At 47.5% G+C, this 20,502-nt stretch overlaps 1 protein-coding gene across 4 annotated transcripts in view; it reads right to left on the bottom strand.

Moving 5' to 3' along the window:
• The window catches only part of RFC1 (replication factor C subunit 1), a 162,599-nt gene that overhangs the window by 24,873 nt on the left and 117,224 nt on the right, over positions 1–20,502 (bottom strand). For all 4 annotated transcript variants that reach the window (XM_069744597.1, XM_069744595.1, XM_069744596.1 and 1 more), the window contains 5 exons: positions 16,730–16,998; positions 14,871–14,975; positions 13,596–13,775; positions 1,515–1,619; positions 400–763 (listed from right to left, as the gene is read on the bottom strand). In XM_069744597.1, coding sequence (XP_069600698.1) covers positions 400–763; positions 1,515–1,619; positions 13,596–13,775; positions 14,871–14,975; positions 16,730–16,998 — 1,023 coding nt within the window. The remainder of the gene's footprint in view (positions 1–399; positions 764–1,514; positions 1,620–13,595; positions 13,776–14,870; positions 14,976–16,729; positions 16,999–20,502) is intronic.

A 20,502-nucleotide genomic window follows, 5' to 3' on the forward strand; every position in this document is an offset into this window, starting at 1 on the left:
TTTACAGTTTAACTACACTCCACAACACTGAATTTGCAACACCAAGAAGGAGAAATCGTGGAATTATAGAAGTGACAGTAAGTAGACAAGTTAAATGTTAGTAAAAGTCTTTCAGGAAAACCATAAGCAAAGATAAAACATGACTCCGAATGTCTGCACAGGAGACAAATAATGGGGGAGATTTCTAAAACTATCAAAAAGAAAAATGGTCTTTGTTGTCCATAGCAACCAATCATTGCACAGCTTTCAACTAATACTGTGTTGTTGAAAAATGAAAGCTGCACTGTGATTGGCTGGCATTGGTCTGGTTTCTCTTAAGACATTCTAATACATTTCCCTCATATTTTTACATTGAATATATTCCACATGCAGTATTGCAGCACACATTGTGTGGATTACCAGCAGGTTTCTTCTCATCTGTCGCATGGTTCTTGTGCCAGTCTCTTAGCCACCTGATGAGTTTGTTGGCACAGCTCTGTTCTCCCTGCTGTCCTATGATGGCTTTCACAGAGGTCGGCTTGTATTTATCGACCCACAGTATACTTTCTGTCTTGCCGCTGACTCGCACCAAGTCCAATGTTTTAGCAGAGCTGGGCTTTTCTTGTTTTCCGCCCGTCTTCCAGTCATCAGTGGTCTTCTCCTCCACCGCTAGTTTCTTAGCTCTTGGTGACTGTCTCTTTTCAGGGGTTAGCTTCCTCTTTGCCGGGCTAGGCTTTTTGACCACCTTTTCTGGGGTTTTTTCAATTTTTACTTTGGTTTTCATCTGAATAGTGGAAAAAAGACGACTTGATATTATGGCAGGGCATGATAAAATAAGCCAAGAATTCACAATGGCGGCATGTTCCTCTAACCAGAACAAGAGACTAGATGTGTTCTCCCATGATGACGATGGACTGAATGAGTCTGACCAGCCACGCAGGCAGATATGGGGCGTATAGAGCAGTCCTATTCATCTGGCAGCGGCCATTGCAGTGGGAAGGTCCAAAAACGTTGGCTCTGGTGATTGATTTATGCAGAGAGGCTTGCTACGTCTTAAAGGGACTCGACAGCCCAGAATGACCGTTCAAACCAAGTACAGGCGCACGGTGCTTCATGGTGGGGCCAATCATTTATATACACCTTCCCACCCGCTGGGTGTCCCTCGGTTTCTGCCCTTCTCTGGCTCTATGAAACAAGATCTGTCAATCAAAGATGAGGGGGGTGGAGATGGATGAAAACCAAGCAGGTGGGAAGGTGTATTTACATGACCAGCCACGCCATGAAGAACCGAGCGGAGGGAAAAGGATGGGCTGCCATTTGAGAGGGGGACATTTTATTACATTCTTGGAGACCCCTTTAAGTCTAGTAGGAGTTTATTTACAAAAATATAATATATACATGAAGGAGACCGCTTACATTATCCAGTCTGCACTAGAATTCTGATAATCTGATTGGCTGAAAAGGGCAAATTGGCTTCTCTGTAGCAGCTAAATAAAAGCTAGGTTAGGACAGCGGTGCGCTTCTGCCACACTTACCTCAGCTTCGACTGCTAGAACATACTTTGATTTTTTCCCAGGTAAAGATCGGATTAAACCAAACAGACCGTCCTCATCAATAACCTTTGTTCCTAAACTTTCTGCCTGTACAAAGAACATCAGCAAAAATGAATTAAATGTGAAAACAATTGAGGCATGTAGAATGTAAAGTATTACTCAGAAGCAATGAACCCCTTCATTCTGCGATATCCAATCTCATCATCAAAACCCGTCACCAGACGCCACATTCTTACAGGTGATCGATAAACAAAACTTATGATTGATCACTGTGATGAAAGCTAAAATCGCCCACAAATATTCAATTACAAATCTTAGCACTCCTAGGCCCTCATTTCTCATGACTGGAGGTTTGTACGGCAGTCTTGATTAAGAAAGCGCTGGAGTAATATGTGCCAAATTCATTGAGGGGTGGACACCGCTGCTCTCAGCGGCCGTGTGCCACCACAAGAAGTGGAGGTCAGTCAGGGGCCGGACTACACTTCTGTAGTTATGTCAATTTGTGACACTCTTGTAGGATACATTATGAGCTTATTGGTCGCGTTTGGCTATGCGGTTCCTGGCTAAGGAAGGCCTGGGCAGGCCAGGCATAAACATGTCAGGAGGTCCAACATTTTCTGGGGGTGTCTCTAGTTTGCTCTTCATTATTTGAGCCACATCCCATTAGTAAAGACCATAAAAAATAGCTCCAGTAAAAAAAGACCGTATCTCTGGAATTGGATATAAACAAAAAAAAAATCATAATACTCAAGAAGTAGGAGTAAAATAAGAGGAAAAACTGGCCAGGTGACAGGTCCTCCTTAATAAATTAGAGCTAACTTGAAAATATAACTGTAGAGCAGGGGCGGACAATTCATTTTCCCAAGGTCCCACGTGACAGACCGTGACTGTTGTGGAGGGCAGAACCAATAGGCTGAAAATAATGCTGCTCAATTAATGCTGCTCAATTAATTACAATTATTTATGTTAATTGTATCACTTAATATTGAGCAGCATTAAGTATTCTGACAGCCCACCATATACCAGATGAGCCCACACACAACCCTCTTTACACAGCAAGAACGCCATTCCCCCACAGCCTCCTATATACATACAAATATCCCATACACATGAAATGGGGAGAAAAAAATCAACACGCACGCAAACACCTGTCTCCTGTGCAGTCTCAGTAGCCGTGCAATGAAATGATATCATTGAGCCTGCTGTCTCACGCTGATTGGTGAAAGATGGAGGCGGCAGCCCTGTCCTTCACCAATGCATTCACCGCTGCCGCATCCCATGGATGCAGATAGCAGTGACAGCGGACAGCATGCTGCAGCCCGTGGACCACTGTTTCAGTCATTCCGTTGTGTCGGTCCGTGTGCCATACTGGTATAGCCAGATGTGGCTCGCAGGTTGTTTGCCCGGGTCTGCCATAGAGTGCTGTAGAAATATCGTGGTTAGGCTGTATTTCATGATTGTACGAGTGCTAATAAAGACCCATTGTGAGAGGGAAACTGCCCCCTTCCTCTCCACCAAACTCCCCCTCCCCACAAAAAAAAATTAAGAATAAATAATATTATGCAATTAAAACATTGCGTCAACGTCAGGTATAGTTGTGGGTCCCATGCCTAAACTTGTTGCCCCAAAACAACTTTTAATCAACATTTATATCAGCCCCCCCAAAAATAGGGATTTTTGTGTACTCACCGTAAAATCATTTTCTCCGAGCCACTCATTGGGGGACACAGGACCATGGGTGTTATGCTGCTGTCTCTAGGAGGCTGACACTAAGTTGAGACAAAAAAGGTTAGCTCCTCCCCTGCAGTATATGTCCTCATGCTGGCTTCCAGAGACCCAGTTCAGTGCAAAAGCAGTAGGAGATTAATAATAATATATCACGTAACATTAGAGTATAACAAACTTTGTCAAAGAAAGTCAAAAACCGAAAAAGGTAACGAGCTAAACAGGTTAACAGGGTGGGTGCTGTGTCCCCCAATCAGTGGCTCGGAGAAAAGGATTTTACGGTGAGTACACAAAAATCCCTATTTCTCCGTCGCCACATTGGGGGACATCGGACCATGGGACGTCACAAAGCAGTCCCTGGGTGGGTAACAATACAACCAAATAACTCCGTGTACCATCTGACTATAAATGCGCGACGGCCGCTTGCAGAATACGTCTGCCAAGGGCCGCATCCGAAGAAGAATGAATGTGGACATTGTAGTGCTTTGTGAAAGTATGCAGGCTGGACCACGTTGCGGCCTTGCAAACATACTCCGCCGTTGTCTGGTGTCGCATGGCCCAAGAAGCACCCATCGACCGAGTGGAGTGTGCTCTAATCCCCGCCAGGATAGGACTGGCCCTGACCCGATAGGATTCTTGGATAGCAGACCGAATCCATCTGGCTATCGTGGCCTTAGACGCAGCCAAACCCTTTCTGTGATCCACCGGGAGAACAAAGAGGGAGTCCGATTTGCGGAAATGAGCAGTTCTGGAAATGTACCTCCTAAGGGCCTGTACCACGTCCAGGGTATGAAGGGCTTTTTCGACACTGTTTTGGCTGTGGGCAGAATGAGGGAAGAATTATGTCCTCATTAAGGTCAAAAGATGAGACCACATTAGGAGAAAGGCCGGAGATGGGCGTAGGACTACCTTGTCCTGGTGGAAGGCAAGAAAGGGTGCCCGGCAGGATAAAGCGGCCAATTCTGAGACCCGTCTGATAGACATCACTGCTACAAGGAAGGCAACCTTCCAGGAGAGGACAGTTAGCGGAACGTCCTGAAGAGGTTGAAACGGAGGTTCCTGAAGAACGCTCAGAACCAAATTGAGATCCCAGGTCTCTAACGGCATTCTGTAGGGGGGTGCCACATGGGAGACCCCCTGAATGAAGGTCCTGACTTGCAAGTTGGCAGCAATCTTACGTTGGAACAACACGGATAACGCTGAGATCTGACCCTTGAGGGAACTGAGCGCCAGGCCAGAATCCAAGCCGGACTGGAGAAAACCCAAAATGGAAGGGATTGAGAAAACGAGCGGAGGGCGACCTCGGAGCCTGCACCACGAGAAGAAGGCTTTCCAGGTGCGGTGATAGATGCAAGCGGAAGACGCTCTGCGAGCACTTAACATGGTGGGAATGACCTGCTGAGAGAAACCAGCTCGAGTTAGAATCCAGGTTTCAACAGCCACGCCGTTAAACCTAGGGCCCCTGAGCTCTGATGGTAAATCGGCCCTTGGCGAAGCAGATCTGGGCGGTCTGGTAACCGCCAGGGAACGTCGGATACGAGCTGAACAAGCTCCGCGTACCATGCGCGACGTGGCCAATCCGGGGCGACAAGGATGACCGGAACCCCCTCCGTCTTGATTTTCCGGATCACCTTCGGCAGTAAGGGAAGCAGAGGAAACACATATGGGAGTTGGATCCGATGCCACGGGGATATCAGTGCATCCACTCCGATGGCCTAGGGATGGCCTAGGGATCCCGAGAATGTGCTATGAAGTTGTAAACTTTGGCGTTCAGTCTGGACGCCATCAGATCCACGACCGGGGTTCCCCAGCGAATGCAGATTTGCCGGAAAACCTCTGGATGAAGTTCCCACTCCCCCGAGGCAAGACCCTGACGGCTGAGGAAGTCCGCCGCCCAGTTCTCGACGCCCGGAATGTGCACCACGGAAATGGTAGAGTGGTTGGCCTCGGCCCAACGAAGAATGTGGGAGACTTCCTGCATCGCCGCCCTGCTGTGGGTACCCCCATGATGGTTTATATACGCCACCGCTGTGACGTTGTCTGACTGAACTCGAATTGGGTGACCCGCGAGTAGGGGGTGAAAGCATCTCAGGGCGAGTCTGATCGCTCGAATCTCCAGGATGTTTATAGGGAGCCTCGACTCCCGAATTGTCCAACGCCCTTGGGAAGAGTGGTGAAGAAACACCGCTCCCCAACCGAGGAGACTGGCGTCGGTAGTTACCACTAGCCAGCGGATGAGGAGAAAAGACTGCCCCTGGAGGAGAGATGATCCCAGAGTCCACCATGTGAGGGCTTGCCTGATCTGTGGGGGCAGAGGGCATGGCCGATCGAGGGATAAGGGACTCCTGTCCCAGTTGTCCAGCAGAGCCTGTTGTAAGGGGCGGAGATGGAGTTGAGCGAAGGGGACAGCTTCTATTGCAGCCACCATCTTTCCCAGGATCTTCGTGGCAAACCGGATGGGCCGTGGGCGAGGATGACAGAGCGTCTGAACTCCCTGCTGAAGCTCTTGGGCCTTGGACCGAGGAAGCAAGACCAGTCCCCTTGATGTGTCCAGGATCATGCCTAGGAAGGAGATCCGTCGGGCAGGAATGGGAGATGACTTGTCCGAGTTGATCAACCAGCCCAGGCGCGAAAGAGAATCCAAGGTAATGCGGACGCTTGCTTTACAGGCCTGATAAGACGGACCTTTTATGAGGAGGTCGTCCAAGTATGGCAACACGACCACTCCTCGAGAGTGAAGGATGGCCATGACTTTTGTGAACACCCTGGGCGCCGTTGCAAGACCGAAGGGTAGGGCCGTGAATTGAAAATGGTCCCCTAGGATGGCGAAACGAAGGAACCTTTGATGTGGCGGAAAGATTGGGATATGAAGGTAAGCATCTTTGATGTCTATTGATGCTAGGAACTCCCCTCTCTCCATCGAGGAGATGACCGACCGGAGTGATTCCATCCTGAAGTGCCGTACCTTTACGTACTTGTTTAGGAGCTTCAGGTCCACAATGGGGCGTACCGTCCCGTCCTTTTGGGGAAGATGAAGAGATTTGAGTAGAAACCTGTGAATCTCTCGTGTTCCGGAACCGGAACGATGACCCCGCTTTGGCAGAGGGATTCAATGGCGCAGTGAAGGGCGCGAGACTGAGCTCCTGAGCTCGGGAGACGAGAGGGAAAAAACAGTGCTGGAGGGGAGGCGGAGAATTCTATTTTGTAGCCAGAAGACACCAGATCCCTGACCCATTCGTCGTGGACGATGGCGAGCCAGACTTGTTGAAAAAGAAGCAGACGTCCGCCTACTTTGGAGGGAATAGTCCCCGAGTCTTTGCGACGAGAATCTGGCAGGCCTGGACCCTCTGGTTCTGGGTTGCCTAGTCTTTCCTCGCCAGAACTGATTCGGCCTGAATGAAGGTCAAGAGTTTCTGTCTGAGCGTGCGGATCGTTCTGATCTGGATGAGGCGGCGGAATTGGACCAGAATGGGCTACTGCGAAAGGGCCGAAAGCGAAAATATTGTTGGCGCTGAAAAGCAGCTTTGGGCCTGTGTTGCGGGAGGAACTTGCTCTTTCCTCCTGTAGCGTCGGAAATAAGCTGGTCTAGTTTTTCTCCAAAAAGACGCCCGCTCTGAAAAGGAACGGAAATCAGAGACTTTTTTGAGGAGGAATCTGCACGCCACTCTCTGAGCCAGATCGCTCTCCTAATGGTGATGGCATTCAAAGCCGCAGTTGCTGCACAGTCCGCTGCGTCGAGAGACGCATACATCACATTATCTCCAGCCATGGCAATTTGTTTGGCCAGGTCCGCCACCTCAGACGGAAGTTCCTGTTCCTGAATGGATTTTGCGAGGGCATCTGCCCAGAAAACCATTGCCTTGGCAACCCAAGCCGCAGCGAAGGAGGGAGATAGAGAGGAACCTGAGGCTTCGTACACTGAGCGAGCTAGGGAATCTAGCTGGCGTTCTGTGGGATTCTTAATTGAAGCACCATCAGGAACGGATAAGAGAGTTTTGGTGGCTAAGCGCGAAACCGGAGGATCTACTAGTGGGGATTCCGTCCAATCTTTAACAAGATCTGCGGAAAAGGGATACTTCGATTCCAGGGCCTTTTTGCTCATAAAACGCTTATCCGGACGCTCCCTGTGTCGCCTGACTATATCCAGGAAATCTGGGTGAGAGGCGAACGTATTATGGGAACGCTTGTTTCTCGTAAAGGAGACGGAATGGTCCGGAGCAGAATTAGGGTCATCGTTCACTTTTAGTGCATGATTGACTGCCTCGATGAGGGAGTCGACAGTAGATCTCAACTCCGGAGCATCCGGGTCTAAGGATGCATCAGACTCATATTCAGAGGCTGACTGGCGTGGTGAGTGCTCAGGGGAGGTAGTGCGGATCCATTTTCTGGATGACCGTGCCTCCTTCCAGTGAGAGCGGCCCCTGCTGGCCGACGATTCCCCTGTTACGGGGGGGATCTCTTAACCCAGAGGGGTCCTTAAGGGATTTAATCGCTTTGGCTAAAGAATCCATGGACTGTGACAGTGACGCGACCCACTCAGGGGGACTAGATACACTGGGGTCGGTGGCGGCGGAGAGCTCCTGGGCACCTGGGGCATCGCAGGCTGAGCAGAGGGGGGGAACTCTGAGGCCGAGGAAGTGGAGCCTGGCAGGTGGTACACGCAGTAAAAAAGGTAGTATGCACCTTGGTGATCTTTTTGGTCCTTGACTGGGACATGGTGTACCCTAATGTAAGAGATAGTGCTCAGGGTCTATAGGCTATGGAAGCGAGAGCGACGCTGCAAGGGAGAACCTAACGTGGTCTCCTTACCCGTGGTCCTGTGTCCCGCAGAGAGAGAAGGAGAGGCGGCGGCGGTGCTGAAGGGGCGACAGCCGGCGTTCAGAGCGCTGCACGTGGAGGAGCTGGAGCTGTGGCGTGCAGTGAGGAGAAAGATGGCCGCCGGGGGTTGGGAGGGTAATGTCGCAGAGAGCGAGAAGCGCCAGGACCGGAGCTGCAGGATGATGCAAAAAGGGGGCGGAGCCTATCGGGATGCGACCTGTGCTAGGCTGAAGCCGGGGACTAAATTTGCGGCTTCAGCCCGGCGCGCAGGCGCGGAGCACCGGCGCCTAGGGGAGACCCTGAAAAAAAAGGTGAAGGAGCCCTCCGAAACCGCTGGGACGACCGACCCCCCATGTTATGGCACTTACCCCGAATAGAGGGGGAACGCAGAGACGCTTGCTGCAGGTGAGCTGTGCCCGGAGTGATTAGGACGGTGCAGGGTTGGGGAAGCCTCTATCCACCATCCCCATGAGAGGGGGGTGGAGAGGAACCGTACGCCTCCTTCCATCATCCGCTTTCCCAGTGGTGATGCAGTGGGGCTGCACAGACGCCACAATGCAGAGCGCCTCTGAACAGCCGAGGGAAAACCTGGTGGGCAGGGCAGAATGTCCGGCAAGAAAGACCTGGCCGCAGAAGAGGATACGTGGAGGACACCATGTGCTCGTCTGTAAGGAGGGGGGTAGATCGGTGCCCTTGAAGGGACCCGTCGCCCCAAAAGTCAGCTCAGGCAGTGGCATCCCACGTCGCAGGAGAGGATACGGAGAGGTAAAACTCCCGTGTTCGCCTGTTGGTTCGGGAAGATCGGAGCCTTGAAAGGTTCCGTCGCCCCTTCGTCCGGTAAAAAAGAGAGAGTTAAATCCAGTGTGCCTCCTACGGACACTAAGCTTGAACTGGGTCTCTGGAAGCCAGCATGAGGGTGTATACTGCAGGGGAGGAACTAACCTTTTTTGTCTCAACTTAGTGTCAGCCTCCTAGAGATTAAACCATATTATACTATGACAAATGTCATGGTTGATTGCTGTGTGACCCTATCTGGTGATTATTAGGGATGGGTGGACCAGTGGATGTTTAGCTTACTGTACATGTACTTAGCTAATAAATACAGAAATAAAAGGCGTGGAGTACCCCTTATTTTTAATAGCCAGATGAGGGAAAGCAGACAGCTGGGGGCTAGTGGTGTTATTCTGGGAAGAGGCTAAAATCCATGGAGCTTTCCAGCCAATTAATATAAGCTCACCGCTGTAACATTTACTGGTAATTAAAAAAGGTAGACCTAAAAAATAAAATAAAAAATATGTGGGGTGCCCCCTATTTTTAATAACTAGCAAAGTCTAAGCAGACAGCTGCGGGCTGATATTAATAGGCTGGGACATGGATATTGGCCCCCTTCCAAACTAATAACACCAGCCCTCAGCCGCCCCACAAATGGCGCATCCATTAGATGCGCTAATTCTGGCTCTTATCCTTGGCTCTTCCCGCTTGTTTTAGTTCATTGGCAAGCGGGTAATGGTTTTGGGGTTGATGTCAGCTGTGTAGTGTCTGCCGACATCAAACTTAGGGGTTAGTAATGGAGAAGCATCTATAAGACATCCCCATTGCTAACCCTGCAGTCAAAAACAATAAGCACACACAGTCCTTTAATTGTACAAAACGCAGTATTGTGACCGCTTAACCCTCCGTCACATACAATATTCGGACTAACGAGTTCACATACAATGTGCCTGTCAGGCGCCTGCTGGAAAAATACCTATAATATCTAATGTTTGCAATTTCAGTGCTCTAAAAGTGATCAGTGACCTTCATTGGGATGTAATAAAAGAGACTACACATAATCAGTTGCAAAAAAAAACATTTACTTAACATAAAACTAATAACTATGAAATACAAACTTTTCAAAACTCCCGCCAAATAGTCCCCAGTTCGACTCTGTCAAAAAAATGTACAAAGAAAATTTTTGAACACAAACTTAATTTTAAGGTACCTTAAGTACTATTAAAAACATATTCAACCAGAAGTAGATGCTGAGGTTTCCCCAGAAAAGTCACACTTGCAGAGCAAATAGCAAGAATTACACACCATTTTTGCATGTGTCAGGCAAATTGCTTTATGACATTTGAGACATTCATAATTTGAAAGCCTTCTGGTTCCGCTTTCCGTTTGGCAGGTGGTGCATCTCCTTCTTTTGTGAGGTGGTGCAGATGGTGACTTTTCACCGTCATCTTCTGGGCGGAACCTTTTGAGCTGAACTTGAAGGCGAGAGGGGATACCGATTGTTTTCACGCTTCTCCTGCGTAGCTCTCCAAGTACTAGTTCATGGGCCAATTTTTTCAGATACAATCGTCTACGGAGTGGTTCAAGCTTGTTTTCAAGATAAATTACTTGTGAATTTATACCACCCAAATTCAACATAGCAAAAAATATGACCATTGGCCAGCGTTTGATGTTTCTGCTGACGTTGAAAGTGGAGCACATCTGATCTGCTGTATCCACACCCCCTTTGGTGGCATTGTAAAATGTAATTATCTCCGGTTTTTTTTCTGCCCCAGTCCCAGGATCGATGGCAGCATCATCATGAAGTGTTGATAGAAGAAGTACGATTTTTTTGGCATGTGGTACATAGGAAACTAAAGCCTTTCCATTATGGAATGCAAACATACTGCTGTACTGTTGTCTCTCTTTCACACTTACAAACTGTGGCGGCAATTCCCTTTTGTTTTTTCTTACAGTTCCCACATATGACAGCTTCTGAATTTTCAGATAATCAATCAGATCACAACTTGTAAACCAATTGTCAGCTGTAATATTGCGACCCGATCCAAATAAGGGTTCAGCCAGTCTTTTTACAACATCAATGGGTTTGTGGCTCACACAGTAAGGACCTTCTGGTTGTTTTCCTGCATAAACTTCCAGGTTGTAAGTGTAGGTCTTACTGGCATCAACAAGGGCATACATTTTTATTCCATATTTGTTTGGCTTTGATGGAATATATTGACGAAAGGCACATCTACCACGAAAACCAGGGAGCATTTCGTCAATAGTGAGATTCTCTCCAGGGTAATAACTTTGTTTACAGTTTACATCAAATCTTTGAAATATATCACGAATTGGAGCAAGTCGGTCATGTGTTTTGCGTTCGGTTTGGGTAGTTCTGTCGTCAAACCGAAGGCAACGAATTAGAATCTTGAATCTGTTTATGGACATAACAAGGCTAAATTTTTCAACTCCATCCCCATCTTTACCCCAAAGTTCCTCCAAACTTTGTCTATTTGCCCTATAAGCTCCTGCAAGGTACAGTAATCCAAAAAAAGCACGCAGTTCTATTTCATCTGTGGGCTTGATGGTTCTGTTGCAGATGTACTTGTCCTTTATAATGTCTATATATTGGTTGGTATATGTGACAATAGAGTCCAGAATGTCATTTGTAAATATACTGTTCCAGCATTCAACTGCAGTTTTTGCATTACGTGCAGTTCCTATTACTGCAGGAAGGTGAGTAATAATGTTTAAAGGTTCCCTACGTTTTTTCTGGAATGGCTTCTTGTTCCATTTAGTATTTTTATCTTTTCCAATATAATATGATCCAACTTCTTCATCCTCACCACTGTCACCATCTTGCTCTGTTTCAGAATCCAGGACACATTCTTCCACCTCATCATGAGAATCAATCTCACTTTCCTCTCCTAAATCCTCATTCAGTGTGAGGTCTCTATCATCTAACAGCATGTTTGTTATTCCTCAACATCAAGTTGTTTGGATAAATTGTACATTTTCCTCTCCATTTCAGCAGATAATCTGAAGCAAGAGAAGGAATATGTTAGGGAACTACTGTATATGCCTGAGCAGCACACTTTCTTTTATAAAATCTCCCTTATTTCTATGAAATATCCTCACATTTTGTGCTATACATTCATAAAACAAGCTAAATAAACTATTGTGATGAATAAAAACATAAAATACCAACCTTACTGAATGTGACGTATTCACATACAATGAGCCTGAGAGATCTGTGCAGCTATATCCTCTCCCCTGAAGCTCTGAAATCCAACTGTGATATCAGGTTTCACAGACCTTCAAGAGACAGGAGACTACCTGGAGGGAGGGGGTTTCCTCACAATCTGGTGAGGAAGGAGAAATGAAAGTAAAAGAGAAGCGCCTGTCAGATCAGTTGTATGTGACGGAGGGTTAATAGGGCAGCTGTAACACAATGACAGTAGCGTGTGATTCCTGCTGTTGCAACGAACGCTGACGTCACTAAGCTTGTCGCAGTTGGTAGCCAATAAACTGCAGTAACCTTACTGACATCACCGTTTGCAGTTACAATTAAAGGACTTTTCTCTGTGTGTCTGTTTATTGCTTTTGACTACGGGGTTAATAATGGGGTGTCTTATAGACACCTCTCTATTATTAACCACTGGGCTTGATGTCAGCGGACATTACACAGCGGATATCAACCCCAAAATATTACCCCGCTTGCCACGGCACTAGGGAAAGCGGTAAGAGCCAGGCAAAGCACCAGAATTGGGGCATCTAATGGATGCGCCTTTTCTGTTGAGGCTGACGGCTGCTATTTTTAGGCTGAGGAGGGACAAATACCTGTGGACTTTCCCACCCTGATTACCAGCATCCAGCTGTCTGCTTAACCTTGGCTGGTTATCAAAAATAAGGGGGACCCCACACCGTTTTTTTTTTTTTTTTTTTTTTAAATTATTTAAATAATTTTAAAAAAAGTCAAGGGGGGCCCTCTATTTTTGATAATCAGCAAAGATAAACCAGACAGCTGAGAGCTGCAGCCCACAGCTGTTTACCTGACTTGTTATCAAAAATAGAGGGGACCCCACGTCTTTTTTTTATTATATTTTACATATTCTACCAGCCAATCACAGCCATGCCAATACAATGGTTGTGATGCAGCCGGATATCCTTACACCAGAAAAGCTTGTTGAACGGATGCAATGCAACAAGCTTTGTTTGGGCTGCCGAACCCAAACAGTAACACGGACTTTCGTGAGAAGTCCTTGTTCGGGGTCTGTGCACGGACACTAGGTATCCGATACAGACCCCGAACTATACTGTTTGGGTATGTGTCCACTGTCTGGATTAATGGCGCTTTGGAGGGAGCAGAAAACATGCTCCGCCCAAAGCGCCGCCCCCTTCTGTACGCGGGGTGATTCCAGACGTGTTCATTTCACACATATACATAGGACCCTGTGATTTACCTTGCGGCGACGGAGTGGCGACACTAGGTAAACAGACATGCTGCGTTCTAAAAAGATGCGCCGCTTGTCCGAAAACGCAGGGCCGCCGGACGCGTGTTCGCACGCATAGTGGAGACGGGATTTCATAAAATCCCCTCCAATATGCTGTAACATCTGGACGCTGCGGTTGTACGCAGCGTTCAATCCGCAGCTAACCCGGATGTAATCCGGCCCATGGACACATACCCTTTGGGTTCGCCCATCACTAGTGTTTATACATTCTCACCAGCACATCTGCCCTGGAGGTCTCATCTTTGTATCATACCTTCTCACGTTTGGACTCTCCGCCATCACGGCCCAGGATGAGATAGTTGGTCTTTTTGCTGACATTTCCAGTTACTTTGCCTCCATAGCGCTCCACTAATGACTTGGCCTCATCTCGTTCTATGGACTCCATGACCCCAGTGATGACAAACGTCAGACCCTCCAAGCAGTTATCCGCCCCCTACCAAGAAATGAGAAGCATCTCAGGAATCACTGACAGGTCACATCCCAGGAATGCGCTCAGAAATGACATTATTAGACACTGAATAACTTCTACTACACAAATAGTAACCTATTATATATCGATAGTGACTACGGCGGCAGGTCTGGTGCGAGGGTCACTCCTGTCTCTCAGCGGGGATCTACAATACATCAATGACTGGATCTGGTACAAGTAGAGTGCGATAGAGGACGGTCATAAAATCCACATTTCAATACTAAGTTAGTGACTCCAGTCAACAGTAAAGCAGAACTATATAGCTGAGGGGTACACAACCTCTATGGTCAGAAGGCTGCATAGTTAGGTGTACTACTTAAAGCCATAAAATGACAGAGCATGTGAAGCTGGGAGAAAAAAATCAAGAGCGGAAATGGTATTTGCAGCCATGATGAAAATATAGCTTTAGGCTGTTTTCACACAAAGCATTTTGTGGTGTTTTTTGTTCTTCTACAGGGTAATATCAACAGCACTACAAAACAATAAGTTGTGGTGGTGTATTTGGTGGCTTTTTGGGGGAAATGCTTTCTTCTTTGCAAAGAGAAGTATGGTGTTCTTTTAGGTGCTTTGTTAGCATGTGAAAAGATAAAAAAAAACAACTTACAAATGTAGTGAACTAAGGAAGCGACACAAAAAAGGCTGACATACATGCAATGAAAACCTATTTGAAATTAAAATCAGTTTTTTTCTGCCCCAGAGCCTCTTGTTACATTGAGACATAATCAACCAAATGTGAAACTCTTATTTGCCTGAATCTGGTGCTGTGAGCTCTCTAGGTTTTATGTCCCCCACCAGCACATAACTTGTCCCATCAGTCAGATCCCACCGATCTGTAAGTAGTTTTCACAGCTCAGCCCCTTTAAAAGGTCTGATAGCACATTTTTCTGTTTCCATATTCCTAATATACTGCACCTCCACCTTCACTTCTCCTCTGGATAATGGATCATGATTAAATTTGGGTGAGGAGTCTTGGTGAGTGGAATCCATGGATCAAACAATTCGTGTGCATCAGATAGCTATTCCATGAAAGCCATTATATTGGCAGTGCATTTCACTTACCTGGGGAATCTCCTTGGAACCAAGAGCTTTAGGGCCTTCCCGATTCAGGTAATTCCTATATGCGGTATAATTACCTCGCTTCTTCTCGGAGTCTTCAGGACTGGACTGTGCAACAAAGAAAACTTTCATTTTACAATGTACAATGACAACCAAGACACATATGAAAATGCTGCCTCTTCTGCTGTGACTTATGAAAGCGAACCTGTAAACATGATTCTAAAGACTGACAGTGTTATATTGATTAAAATGAAACTTGAGGTGAAGAAATTCGTCCTGTAGTTCTTGTGTAATCAGTGTGATAAGTTTTCAGTTAATGATATGCTCGTGGGCAGGTCTTTCCTTGGTTTCTCTGGCTTAGAGCAGGAAGATAAGACTCTGCGTACAGTCCCGCCCAGGAACACGGGCATATCATTAACCCCTTCATGACCGGGGGATTTTTCGTTTTTCCGTGTTCGTTTTTCGCTCCCCTCCTTCCCAGAGCCATAACTTTTTTATTTTTCCGTCAATTTGGCCATGTGAGGGCTTATTTTTTGCGGGACGAGTTGTACTTTTGAACGACATCATTGATTTTAGCATGTCGTGTACTAGAAAACGGGAAAAAAATTCCAAGTGCGGTGAAATTGCAAAAAAAGTGCAATCCCACATTGGTTTTTTGTTTGGCATTTTTGCTAGGTTCACTAAATGCTAAAACTGACCTGCCATTATGATTCTCCAGGTCAGTACGAGTTCATAGACACCAAACATGACTAGGTTATTTTTTATCTAAGTGGTGAAAAAAAATTCCAAACTTTGCTAAAAAAAAAAAAAAAAAATTGCGCCATTTTCCGATACTCGTAGCGTCTCCATTTTTCATGATCTGGGGTCGGTTGAGGGCTTATTTTTTGCGTGCCGAGATGACGTTTTTAATGATAGCATTTCGGTGCAGATACGTTCTTTTGATCGCCCGTTATTGCATTTTAATGCAATGTCGCGGCGACCAAAAAAACGTAATTCTGGCGTTTCGAATTTTTTTCCCGCTACGCTGTTTAGCGATCAGGTTAATACTTTTTTTTAATTGATAGATCGGGCGATTCTGAGCGCGGCGATACCAAATATGCGTAGATTTGATATTTTTTTTATTGATTTAATTTGATTGGGGCGAAAGGGGGGTGATTTAAACTTTTATGTTTTTTTTATTTTTTTCACATTTTTTTAAACTTTTTTTCTTAACTTTTGCCATGCTTCAATAGCCTCCATGGGAGGCTAGAAGCTGGCACAGCACGATCGGCTCTGCTACATAGCAGCGATCTGCTGATCACTGCTATGTAGCAGAATTGCACGTGTGCTGTGAGCGCCGACCACAGGGTGGCGCTCACAGCGACGGGCAATCAGTAACCATAGAGGTCTCTGGGACCTCTATGGCTACAATATACAAGCATCGCCGACCCCGATCATGTGACGGGGGTCGGCGATGACGTCATTTCCGGCCGCCCGGCCAGAAGCGGTAGTTAAATGCCGCTGTCTGCGTTTGACAGCGGCATTTAACTAGTTAATAGGTGCGGGCAGATCGCGATTCTGCCCGCACCTATTGCGGGCACATGTCAGCTGTTCAAAACAGCTGACATGTCCCGGCTTTGATGCGGGCTCACCGCGGAGCCCTGCATCAAAGCAGGGGAGCCGGCATCGGACGGTATAGTACGTCCGATGCCGGTAAGGGGTTAATGGAGAACTTCTAACACTGACTACACAAGAACCACAAGACAGATTTCTTCACCCCAGGTATCATTTCAATCAGTTTAACACTGTCAACCTAACAGTGCCTGTAGTTTATTTAGCAAAATGCTGCTGTCAGGTTCACTTTAATTGTGTAAAATTCATACCTCAGATATTTTAGATGTTTTGATAGGAGTGATGGTTTCCTTCTTTGGAGATATGAATTTGCTTTTAGTCCCAGGGCTGGATATCTCCTCCTCTTTGTGTAAAGCCTCAGATCTCTTTTTCATTAGCGCTAGCTTAGAGCTGCTCTTCACTGGAGAAGTCTTGTCTTTGGTTGAAGATGAACTTTCAGACTGCGAACGTGAAGTTGTTTTGGTCTCCTCTTCTATATCCTCTTTCTTTGCTGTTGCCTCTGACTGACTCATTGTCCTGGCTAAGACGGTAAAAAGGCATTTAGTAAACACTAGATGAAGATCAATTCTCATTCCCAGATCTCTTTTGACAGTGGGGTCTACTTTTATCCGCTTTCTGAAAATCTGTGACATAAAAATAGGGATTTTTGTGTACTCACCGTAAAATCTCTTTCTCCGAGCCAATCATTGGGGGACACAGGACCATGGGTGTTATGCTGCTGCCACTAGGAGGACACTAAGCTAACACATAAAGACTAACTCCTCCCCTGCAGTATACACCCTCCTGTTGGCTCTAAGTGAACCAGTTCGGTAACAAAGCAGTAGGAGTTTAACATTTAACAAGAATGAACTATGTCAAAACCAAGTCAACACAGAAAAAAACAAAAACTAAAGCCAACAGGCTAACAGGGTGGGTGCTGTGTCCCCCAATGATTGGTTCAGAGAAAAGGATTTTATGGCGAGTACACAAAAATCCCTATTTCTCCTACGCCTCATTGGGGGACCCAGGACCATGGGACGACTTAAAGCAGTCCCTGGGTGGGAAACAATCCACAGCAATTGCTCCGTGTACCCACAAGTTACAGATGCGGCACTGCCGCCTGCAAAATTCATCTGCCGAGGCCTGAGAATGGACATGGTAATGTTTTGTAAACTTATGCAGGCTGGACCAAGTCGCAGCTCTGCAGTCTTGTGCTGCCGACGCCTGGTGCCGGATGGCCCAAGACGCACCCACTGACCGAGTAGAATGAGCCTTAATCCCTGCTGGGATGGAGTGACCTCTAACTCGGTACGACTCCTGGATAGCTGAACGAATCCACTTGGCTATCGTAGCTTTGGAAGCGGCTAGACCTTTCCTTGGCCCTTCCGGGAGCACAAACACGGCATCAGACCTGCGGAAAGACGCCGTCCTCAAGACGTATCTCCTAAGAGCTCTCACTAAGTCCAGTGTGTGTAGAGCCTTCTCGGTGCGATGTACTGGTGCCGGGTAAAGGGAAGGCAAGACAATTTCCTCATTGAGGTGGAAAGATGAGACAACTTTCGGTAGAAAAGACTGGGATGTTCTCAAAACCACCTTATCCTGATGAAAAATGAGGAAAGGAACTTGACAAGACAAAGCCGCTAGTTCTGAGACTCGTCGGATGGATGTGACCGCAACCAGGAAGGCAACTTTCCGTGACAGAAAAGACAGGGGGAACGTCCTGCAGAGGTTCAAAAGGGGCCTCCTGCAAGACTCCGAGGACCAAATTAAGGTCCCATGGTTCCAACGGCATCTTATAGGGCGGCACCACATGAGAGACTCCCTGAATGAACGTCTTCACCTGTAATCTGTTGGCAATTCTACGTTGGAACAGGACTGACAAGGCTGAAATCTGCCCTTTGAGAGAACTAAGGGCGAGACCTAAGTCCAAACCCGACTGAAGGAATTCGAGGATGGAAGGAATGGAAAATTCAAGAGGAGAGCGGCTTCGGTCCTTGCACCATGAGAAGAAAGTCTTCCAAATGCGATGATATATACGCATAGACGTAGGCTTTCTGGCACTGATCATGGTAGAAATGACTTTCTGAAAGAAGCCTGCCTGGGTTAGCACCCAGGACTCAGACATGCTGTCACACACAGGGCCTCGGAGTTCTGGTGGTAAATGGGGCCCTGAGACAACAGGTCTGCGCGATTCGGTAATCGCCAGGGGACATCGACGACTAGTTGAACTAGTTCGGCGTACCAGGCCCTGCGCGGCCAATCAGGCGCAATCAGGATTACTGGTATCTCCTCCGCTCTGATCTTCTTGATGACTCTCGGCAGTAAAGGAAGTGGGGGAAATATGTACGGAAGCTGGAACTGATGCCACGAGTGAACGAGTGCATCTGCCCCAATCGCTGCCGGATCGTGGGACCGAGCTATGAAGTTGGGAACCTTGGAATTTAGCCGTGAGGCCATCAGATCCACATCCGGGGTTCCCCAACGACAGCAGATCTGGTGGAAGATCTCCGGATAGGTCACTCTCCGGAGTCGAGACCTTGATGGCTGAGGAAGTCTGCCTCCCAATTTTCCACTCCCGGAAAGTGAACCGCTGAGATCATTGAGCGGTTTTCCTCGGCCCAACGGAGAATGTGGCCTACCTCGGTCATGGCTGCCTTGCTGCGTGTTCCCCTCTGCCGCTTGATGTATGCCACTGCCGTTGCATTGTCGGACTGAATTCTGATGGGACGACCCGCCAGGGAGGGATGGAATTGTAGAAGAACCAACCTGATTGCCCGTATTTCCAGGATGTTGATGGGCAGGCGTGCTTCCTGAAGAGACCAGCGGCTCTGAGCAGCGTGATGGTGGAACACTGCTCCCCAGCCCAGAAGACTGGCATCTGTTGTCACAACTAGCCAATGTACAGGGAGAAAAGACTTCCCTTGATTCAGGGAGGACTTCAAAGTTGACCACCTGAGAGATTGTCTGACTCGCTGGGGAAGGAGGAAACGACGATCGAGAGAGGACGGGTTCCTGTCCCACACATGCATGTTGTAAGGGGCGGAGGTGTAGTTGAGCGAATGGGACTGCCTCCATAGCTGCTATCATCCTGCAGAGGACTCTCATACTGAAACGTAGAGAGTGAGTATGAGGTTGGGAGAGCTTCTGAGCTTCCTGCTATAAGACTGAGATCTTTTCCGGGGGAAGAAGTACCAACCCCTGGGACGAGTCCAGTATCATTCCTAGAAAGGAAATTCGCTGAGCCGGTACTGGGGAAGATTTTTGGAAGTTTATCTTCCAACCCAGGCGAGAAAGAGTATCTATTGTGATGGTCACGGCCTCCATGCAGGTGCGGAAAGAGGGGCCTTTGATGAGGATATCGTCTAGATACAGTAACACCACCACACCGCAAGTATGAAGGATGGCCACGGTGGCTGCCATAACCTTGGTGAATACCAAAGGAGAGGTGGCGAGGCCGAAGGGCAGAGGAGCAAACTGAAAGTGATCTTCCTGAACTGCGAAGCGAAGAAACCTTTGGTGAGAAGGTAATATAGGAATGTGGAGGTACGCGTCCTGGATGTCTATGGACGCCAGGAACTCGCCTTTCTCCATGGAGGCGATGACAGAACAAAGCGATTCCATCCGGAACCGTCGCACCCTGACGAACTTGTTCAGCAGTTTTAGGTCCAGTATGGGCCATACTGTACCGTCCTTCTTTGGAATAAGAAACAGGTTTGAATAAAAACCTTAAAACTTTTCGCTTTGAGGAACCGGGATAATAACCCCGTCTTTTTTTAGAGAGCTTATGGCCTGGAAGAACTCTGATGCCCTTGCCCTGGAAGGAGAAGACAGGAAAAAGCGATTTGATGGAAGAGAGGAAAATTCTATCTTGTATCCAGAGGACACTAGGTCACGGACCCATTCGTCATGAACGACCAAGAGCCACGCGTCGCTGAAGGAAAGCAGGTGGCCGCCTACTTTGAGGGTGTCCTCCAAATACCGCAGGGAGTCATTGTGTGGGAGACCTGCCCAGTCTGGATCCCCTGGACTCTGACTGCCTAGTCCT

This window comes from Ranitomeya imitator, chromosome 1, assembly GCF_032444005.1.
Source record: "Ranitomeya imitator isolate aRanImi1 chromosome 1, aRanImi1.pri, whole genome shotgun sequence".
NCBI lineage: Eukaryota > Metazoa > Chordata > Amphibia > Anura > Dendrobatidae > Ranitomeya > Ranitomeya imitator.